The sequence below is a fragment of the Papilio polytes genome, unplaced genomic scaffold (assembly GCF_000836215.1).
Source record: "Papilio polytes unplaced genomic scaffold, Ppol_1.0 DF821400.1, whole genome shotgun sequence".
Lineage (NCBI taxonomy): Eukaryota > Metazoa > Arthropoda > Insecta > Lepidoptera > Papilionidae > Papilio > Papilio polytes.
Genome location: NW_013527804.1, coordinates 4,972,584 through 4,982,260, shown reverse-complemented (window position 1 = coordinate 4,982,260; position 9,677 = coordinate 4,972,584). Strand labels below are relative to the sequence as shown.

The 9,677-nt window shown below is 32.6% G+C and overlaps 1 protein-coding gene across 1 annotated transcript in view; it reads left to right on the top strand.

The window, feature by feature from the left end:
* The first annotated feature begins 358 nt into the window (after nt 1-358).
* LOC106108814 (ammonium transporter Rh type B-B) overlaps nt 359-9,677 on the top strand; it is a 12,882-nt gene continuing 3,563 nt past the window's right edge. The window contains exons 1-4 of the mRNA XM_013290089.1: nt 359-559; nt 1,102-1,221; nt 8,708-8,899; nt 9,210-9,352. Coding sequence (XP_013145543.1) covers nt 1,104-1,221; nt 8,708-8,899; nt 9,210-9,352 — 453 coding nt within the window. The 5' untranslated portion in view covers nt 359-559; nt 1,102-1,103. The remainder of the gene's footprint in view (nt 560-1,101; nt 1,222-8,707; nt 8,900-9,209; nt 9,353-9,677) is intronic.

Here is a 9,677-nt window from a genome sequence, read left to right as displayed (position 1 = left end):
GCTGCTTTTATTTGAACACAAAAAAGTAAACCCATTCCATAAGAAGGCATAAATAATACCTCGCCATTTATTTTATTTTATTTATTTAATAAATTAAAGTAAGTAAAAAAGGTATAGGTTAATTTATTGATACGTCTCGAAAAGAACATACAAATAAGTTATCAAAACTTTTAGCAAAAACGGAAGATTATCGAATTTCAGGTATGTAAGAGATCTAATAACTTATAAACAAATAAAAAAATACAACATTATTTTCAACCCTAGCAGAATTGTCAGTAATATTGAAACTTCTTAGACGCACATTAATATGCCAGCAGAAAGAGAGAAGTAAAACAATGTCAATAAATTATAAATTTTGACATTTTAAAATCAAAAGACATTCGTATCAAAATTTTAAATGTATGTTCAATAAATATGATATAGAAATATTTCTGTCACACAATATACAGTTTAAATTGTAACGTATGTTTTGACGATGGCGGTATAAATTTTAAGTGCTGTCACAGTGCGAAAGGAAGATCCACTGGGTTGGCAAAACCCATATAGAAAATCCATTAGTGTACGTATTTAAACACATAATAAAGTCATAAATAAATATAACATAGTCGTTTACAGGTTACTCTTTATACAGCAACATTGTGCGTGTGTTTGAGTTCAAGTCTCAGTTATGTAAACACAAATTTATTTCTATCATCAATTTTCAACAATGATTTGAGTTTAATTAAATCAGAAAGATGAACAATACGCAGGCTGAACACACTAGCGCCGCGTGGATTAATTTGTCACTAATGCAATCATGTACTTCGGGACATAAACATAGTTACTCCAGAACAGTTAACAAGGTATATTCAAAAAAGGATGTCTAGCCCTATGAAAGGGATACTAACGGTTGTCTATCAGAAACTATTTAAAACCTAGAAGAATATAGAAAGTGGCATAAAAGGAGGGCGCGAATAACAAATAACAATTTAGTACTGACATAACTTATTGATATACGTAATGATTATTTAAAAATATCACTACGAATAAAAACAGTGAAAAAATTATCTACTTACTCTCTTGTCTCTTAATATATGCAAGTAATTGTTCCTTTGGTTACAGACATGCTACTAAAATACAGAAGGATGAAGTTTATGTCCTTATTAATATTTCAAGTGATCCTCATGGTCTTGTACTTCTGGTTCGTGAAGTACGGAAGTGTAAAGGAATTCGACGTACAAGGTACTTTGTCTTATTTACTATATTTTTTACGAAAAGAAGAAAAACTGTTTGGTTTTTATATCGAAGACAATTAAGGTAAGTTATTTATATAATTGCACCATGAAGGATTTAAATTAATAGAGTAATTTTACAACGCCATCTGTTGATTACATCATATATCTACATGGTTATTGCCAGTCTAGTACGATATAACCCGAAAGAGTTACGCACGCACATATACTAGCATAACTTTCTTTAATGGCCGGTTTCCCATCCTATATTTAACTATTCGTTACAATTTTTCGATCGATAACTTCCTGTGTTTCCCAACTTCGTAACTTAGTTTTACTCTGTTGAAACATACGTAAAACTGACGCTGACGAATCGCTAGGTAATAATAAAATAAGTGGAAACTTCAAAAACCCAGCATAAGTGGTTTATCATCTAAATATTTTACGATGAGATCTAAAATCAGTGTTTATTTAATACTAGCTTTTGCCCTCGACTCCGTGGCGTAGAATTAAAAGAGAAACAAAAGAGAGCCTATGTGTACCAATATATACAATATATAGTATACCAATTTTTCATTGAAATCCGTTTAGCCGTTTAGGCTACAAACGCTAACTAACATCCTTCAATCAATCTAAACTTTCGCATTTATAATATTAGTATGGTGTTCACTTTTAAACTGTTACTGCAGTACTAGTTTGCAGGGATGTATTCTCTTTCACTTGTCATTTTGAAATGACAACTTTACAAGCACAGTTTCGTTGAGTGCTGTGGTCACAATGGCTGGACTAGCGCGCACTGTCAACTGTTAAATCACACGCCGTATAAACCCACATTAACGTTTTAATGATACTGGTATCCGGTTTTATTTAACGTTGGCTTTTAAATGTAATAACATCAGAGAAAAGACTGAGTAACGTAGTTTAAAATTTCATTTTTTTTATAATATCAAAAGGCAATTAAACTATCCTGATTTCGCCAAAATTGCAAAGCGAGCCTTGTCCCTAGATTGCAATTGCAGATGCGTTGTCTACCTTTAATCGACGGAGGGCCGTGAAGAAAGTGGATATTTCCCTCTTCTATAGGTTATGCGTCCTACCTGCGTCAAATCCCTTCCTATCCTTAACTTAATAAAGTAGTGGTAAGGAAAAACTAAAATTATGTCTCTGACATGCATTTGCCGGCTGTAGTTATTCTGTGTGGTCGTGGTCTAAAGGGGTATTTCATCGAAATCTGTACAGCGTACAAACTCTAAAAAACATCCTTGCATCGAAACTTTCGCATTTATAATATTAGTAAAATTAGTAAGAAGTAAGATTAGTAAGATGAAAATCTCAAAAAGGCTGTCATAATTGTATAATAGAAAATGTTAATTTTGTTGAAAGCTCTTCCACTGCTGTCAAGTATTGAAACTTCTCATTATCTTTACTGTAATATGAGAAATATTATCCAAATTATAAGCCTTGTGTACGTATAAAAACTTCAACATTACTTTCAATGAGGAAACGTGTCAAAGGAACTCATCTTCAGAATAATATTACTAATTAGTGTAACATTCCCCACCGTCTAACAAGCACGTCTTTGTAATTAAATTAATAGATATTAATTATAAACATTAATGATATAAGGTGAAGGTGAGCGCGAGATCCTCCTGTTGTGACGTCACAGCTATGTGTAATTCGATACTAATGAATAGGACACGCGTAACCAATTATGATTGATTTCGAAAAATCATCTAACGCTAATTATATGTCTGGCCGATTAATGTTTTAAATTACAATATAAAGAATAAAGTAGCCTATAATATGCCTGTTTATGTCAGCTACCCTTTAGTGAATGTCCAGTCGAAATCGGCCCAGCCGTTACGGAGATTACCCGGAACAAATGCGGCTTGCGGACAGACAGACAAAAAATAATTAAACTCCCTTATCTTCCTGAAATCTTGATTTTTTTTATTTTACAAAAAGATATTCCAATTTTGTTATAATATGAAGATATAGAACTAGACGATGCAAAATGTTCTATGGCTACAAAGGTAGAAGACCGAAAAAAGTATGTATGGATTGTGTGAAAGAGGTTTTGATTATGAAGAGAGTAGATACAGATATGACGGTTGAGAGATGTATAGAAGAGCAGTATTTACTGTGCTCTATAGGGACAAGGAAAAGTTGATAATGATAATGTTTATTTGAAAATGTATTAAATAATATAAAACCTTTTAGCTCTCTAACATTATTTGAAATGATTTGAAACAAAAAAGGAGTTTTGTCTTTTTTTATCCGCGAACGGAATTATACATTTAAAATGAAAGAAAAGGGAGTAATTATTATGAGACAATTAGATTATTTTAGAAACACAGTAATGTGAAGATGAGAAACATAGTAACGTCACAGCGGCTACCAGCCTCGCGTCATTTAAAAAACAAGTTCAAGTCATGGCTTATACAAAAATCCTTCTATAGTGTCGAAGAATTTTTCCTACCATGATTGTTTTATGTATAATTTTTATTCAAAATATCTGTAAAGTTTTTTCATTTTTAACATTCTGACTTCTAATTTGCTTACCAAAACAATATTTTTATTTGTATTTGTATTGTAAAATAAGCGCGATTCAATGACACAATTCTTATCGGATACTTTTGAGACTCAATACGATTCGATTATACGGAATCGAACCGTATCCGATACTGTACATTAATTTAACGTAACCGAGGTTGACCCGCACTAGGGAGTGGATTGTCGTTCTCACGGCCAATTTAAACGCCGTTAGCTCGGGATGAGCCAATCAACGCGATGCTTATGTTAAACGTCCCATAGTGAAGAGCGGAGCGGATACTTTCTAAATTAAATCTTTTTGCTGTGATTATTTGATACTTTCTTATGGACATTATTGCCGTTTAAATTTATATTTTTAAATTACAATAAAGCAAATGTGAATGCAACAAGGAGTTATACTGATACCATAAGAAAAAAATATAGTATGCCAATGTAAATACTCATTTTCTAATTTTTAGGTTATAAAACATATACCTTTTTATCTTATTAGAAATATATTCCCTACAGCATCGAGTGTATAGCATAGTTCCAAATAATTTAAAATTTAATATACGAGTATAGTTCACTTACATTTTTAGATTTATATTTCAACTTACATTTAATGCGTAGGACTTCGTTCTGTTGCTATTACAGTGAATTGCACGAACGGAGAGCTTATTTATTTTGTAATGCGCGCTCCGATGAGCTTTTACTATATATCTTAGAATGTAGAGAAAGCTCAGTGAATCAGAAACTATTACCAGATTCATATTGATCGGAGTACATTGAATAGAATCTTTAGCCAATCGATTTAATGCTTGTTAATCAAACAAATTTATATATATAATCTAAAATTCTATATACAATATAAAATATAAAAGGTGCCGGAGGCCTAATTTAAGTCCCTTTCTCTTTACTACTTATAAGGAGAGGATGGGAAGGGGAAGTGGATTTGACGGAGGAGGAGATACACAGGAAGGGGAAATATCCTCTTTATGTGCATCTCCTCCTCTATCGGATAAGGGTAGGCAACGCATCTCCAATTGCGAATGTCTATGGACAGCGTTTAATTAAAGGTAAATTTACCATAAAATATTAATAATTATGATAGAGACTTTTTAAACGCTAAAGTTATCACTGCAGTGGCTGTTATAAGCGTGAATACGCTGCCCCACCCGTCCCCCGCTTAATTGAAATGCACCAAGAAGCAACGAGCACTTTTAGAGATCACAAGTTCCGCCCAGTTTTCCTATACGAGCTGAATTCAGGTCAGAGGATAGGGTTTTAATTAAGGGCTGCCAAAATTAAATTAAACATTTTATAATGACAAAGATACACATATTTTTCGAACCAATCATTAATATCATTTTTAATTAAATAACTAAGCAGGTAAAATTTGCATAAAAACTTCTCTTAATGCCTATTCAGATATGCCCAATAATCGGTTGATTATTCTAAATTTCTTTTTTTTTTCTATCATATATCACATGTAAATTTTTATAGTTCTTTAAAATCTTAAATCATAAAACTAAAGCAGGATTTGTTTACGTTTACTTATTAAAAATAGTTAATTTGGTTTTTTTTTTTAAAACAGAAAAATATATTTTAATTTTAAGTGGCAACCCTAAAGCGAGAATCTGTGGGTGACAGAGCCCTATACAAATATTCATCTATAATTTACACACATTCAAAAGCCAGGATATAATCTGCGTTTTTCACATTCCAAATTGGTTGCATACAATGCCGACCGCGCACTCTGTGATAGCAAATTGTAAAGATAAATTAAAACTTCTAATAATACTAAAAATTCGTGTATGATATTCCATAGTAAAAACGTAAGAAGTACCCTGTACTAGGTGTTTAGACCCGGCGTTGTCCAAATGAATTTTGTAATGCAAAAAAGTGTAAAACATGTCGTTTAGATTTTTTTACTGGGTAATTTTTTCTTAATTGATTGGATCGAGGCCAGAGATGTTTTTAAATCGAGATGATTTATCTGAAGGATTGTACTACTCAGATAAAATTGAACGTGGGTAACGAGTTTATCCGTATATTACTAAAGCAAATAATTTGAATGGGTGACCAAAATAATTATCAGGATTACCTTAACTGGGTCAATACAGTAACGACGCCATAAGTTATTAATTAGGGTTTCGATAGTCAATGATTACGGTGAAATTTAGCGGAAAGGATTCAATTCATTGAAGTTTAATATGTTCAAATATTAGTTAAGATACGGTTGACACATTTTTAGTTATTTAATTCATTCGGATTATAAAAACAACTGAAGGTTTATGCCAAGTGAGATCAATATTCGTGAAAACGTTTTCGTAACATTACAAATATTTCCTCTTTATTATATTAGTAAATTAAATAAATAACTAACTAACGGGCGTACGGGACTTCGACAGTTTGTGTTAGATAAAATAACCTAAAAAATTCCTGCTAACGTCAACTCCCTTTCCTACCAAGTTCAGAACAAACCAACGCGATCTTCCGGAAAGACACATATATAGAAATTAAAAAAAAATCTTTATACCGAAATGAACAGCGTAAATAATAGTACTGAATGTATAGATTGTTCTTTTATTCCATTAAGAAATGTGCTACTCTTGCCATAAATTCTACCTTGAAGTTAATAGGATTAATGTATATCATGAATTGTTGTAGTGGAAATAACTGAGTATGTTAAGATTGTGGATAGAGCGTCTACGAAGCTACGAAGTTCGTAGCACGTTAATTATGCATGTAGCCCGTAGCAAAGTAGCTTTGTAATCCTGTTTGTGAACTTAGTATACGTCCGATGTATTGACTTGAGTCATTGTTTGATGTGTTCGTTAACGAAGGGATTGATATCCAGGTTAGGAAAGTATTTGTAGTCTGTGGAATCTATATTTATGCATTTACAAAACTTTACAGTTATAGCCAAGCCTATACTTTTTTTATATTTATGGACGTATTTGTCAATAGTTTGGGTTCGTACTTGTTAGTACATATACGAATTCGCACATTCATATTTTTGAATCTGAAAGCGTATTGCGTTGCGTTTGTTAAATTTTGTAAGTGTATACACATTTATGCAGCTGATTGTACATTCCTTTCGTAGTTTCTCTACAATCCACTTAGATGATTGTTGAAATTATTTTCAACGAAACACTTGCGAACTGTATTGTTTAAGATTTTACGATTTTGTTTTAACATTAATTAAAACACTCTTTTTTTAAAAAAAAAACTATCTTCTAACTTTAAAAACTAATTCAATGCACAAAAAAGTTCATTTAAAATTTTAAGACTTACGTACGTCTTTACAATTTTTTTTCGTGGTCCACTGGAATTGCTTTAAAGAACTTTGTGTATAGAATGTAAACAGGTCAGGGCGTAATTCCCCTTTGATACTACATACAGTGAAAAATATTGTATGTGACATTTAAAATCTAGCGACTATATTTATACTAAAATACAGGCAAATAATTTATCGTTATATCCTGAAAATACCCTTCAAATTTGTATCATTTTTGTAATTAAAGGCCGGTTCTCCCAAGTTGTAAATTGTTTGCTAACAATCCAACGTGTAAAATATCGGATTTTGTTACCTTATCTGACAGGAGACGTCACTTCATTCGTCATTTTAGACTATCTGAGCCCCTATCAGCCAGTAGTGGGAATGGCCCTAAAAGTCCAAAAAATGTTATATTGACTTTGACTATAGAGAACGTATCACGAATATTGTTAAAACACTTGAATGTTTTGTCAATGACGTTAAAAATAAGTAATTTTTAACTGTCATTAGAATTTTCGTGTTAGACCTTCTGTTATTTATACTTGATTTGATTTATACTTACATAACTTCTATCCAAAGTTATGCAATTTCTCTAACAATCGTATATTTAGCTTACTAATTAATACAACATAGTTCAATCAATATATCTCATCTCGAATTACTTCGACACCAATACAAAGTCTTTCAAGATTAATACGATTCCACGTGGATCGACCTTATCCCTCATTCGATCATTCGTCCCCTTTAATAACATCTGGGCCGATGAAATTACCTCGTAGTACAGGAAAGATATATCCCCAGTAATACGGGGCGATTGTTCTGTCTAAGCCGAGTTTCAGGCGTATTGGTAACAATTGAGACAGTCGCGAATCTAATTAGTATTTATCGTACCTTCTGAGTTAAGATTTGAAAGGAATCGTTTGTTCCAGATATTAGAATTTTGTTGGTGTAAAATTTTTAGATGATGTACGTTTTAATCAAGTAGTTGTAACAGTTATTTTGATTGTCTTACTAATAATATAAATGCGAATGTTTAGATGAATGAATGGATGTTTATTAGAATGCATATCCAAAACACATTTATAAAGTATTTTTTAAATTCGCGCCGACATAGTCGCTGGAAAATGTTAGTATAAAATATAGAAAATCATAAGGGAATTAAGTAAAATGGCGTTAAAATGTAAATGCATATATGTCAGTATGTTATAAAATTTGTAGCGTAAAGCAAAGTTTGTTCACATCTTTTGTTGTACGTATTTTATAAATCGATGCTCTTTGTGCTGCATGATAAATGAATCAGTGTATGTGAGAGCGGGTGTTAGTAACATTAATTTGTATTAAACTTCAGTACATTCAAAAATTTGTAGCACAATCTATAATTCTATAGATTATTCCACCTCATTTTTATTATTATCTCGAAATTACATCCTCCTTCAATTTTCAAACAAGGATGTCATTAACCTGCCTTTGTTACGGAGGGTCAGTACAGGATGTGCTGCCCTTCCGTACATCTCTATCAGCAGTCATATCTGAAGTCACTCCCTTCTTAAGCATATAATCTTTAACACAATCCATGGGTACTTTCTTCGGTCTCTTCCTTCCTCTCCCTTTGTAGCTATCCACATTTACAATCAAACAAGGATTTATTTGTTTTAATTACCTAACTTATGATTTTCTGTTACAGGATTTGAAGGCACACATGTAATGATATTCATTGGTTTCGGGTTTCTTATGACTTTTCTAAGAAAGTACTGCTACAGTGGCGTCGGGTTCAACATGTTCCTCGCCGCACTCGTAATACAATGGGCACTGCTCTGCCAGTCGTGGTACCACATGAAAGATAACATTATTTACATCACAAAGAAGACTTTACTCGGTAGGTATAAGGTCCTTTTTTGCTTGATGGGACATATTCTAGGGCTATTTTTGTCCGTATAGACCGATTCATGCATCAGTCGGTTTGTATTCGACAGCAAGATGTTTTTATTCATTGAACATTTTTAAGTAATTATAAGCAAAGTACATGGATCTGCACTTCATCCTTAATGTGAAATTTTAAATTTTCGAGATACATTAGGTAAATTTAAACTATAGAAAACTTTAAGATATGTTTGACAGCGAGAGACTGACTGAATGAATATGTTAATGATCTATTCTGGTATTAAATATTCGTATTATCTTTGCAGAAGCTGACATTATGGCGGCAACAATATTAATCACATTCGGGGCTCTTCTCGGCATCACGTCGGTGAACCAGCTATTATTCATAGCTATCATCGAGACTGTGTTCGCCTGCTTCAACCTTTGGCTAATTACGTCACAGTTTAAAGTAAGTCCATCACCGTTGCAGTTTGCATTACAACAGTTAAGTATAAGGTTTATGGCTAGTGGTGCAAGTCCACATAGGTTCAAAACAAAACATCACGAAATCAAACATTTGAACCAAAAAACATGTGCAGAGCGTTCCAATTTTTTTTGGCGGATGATCTGTTGATCTTGAGATGAGCAATGTAATGCTCTCCGCCGCATCATGTTATGCTCAGCTACACTTAAAATGATGTTCTGCGCATCGCCTCCTACGTAGGTCAAAGCAGCCTAGATGTTTGAAAAATGTAATCGATTTTTATCGTAGATTTTTTTGTAGCATCAAAACG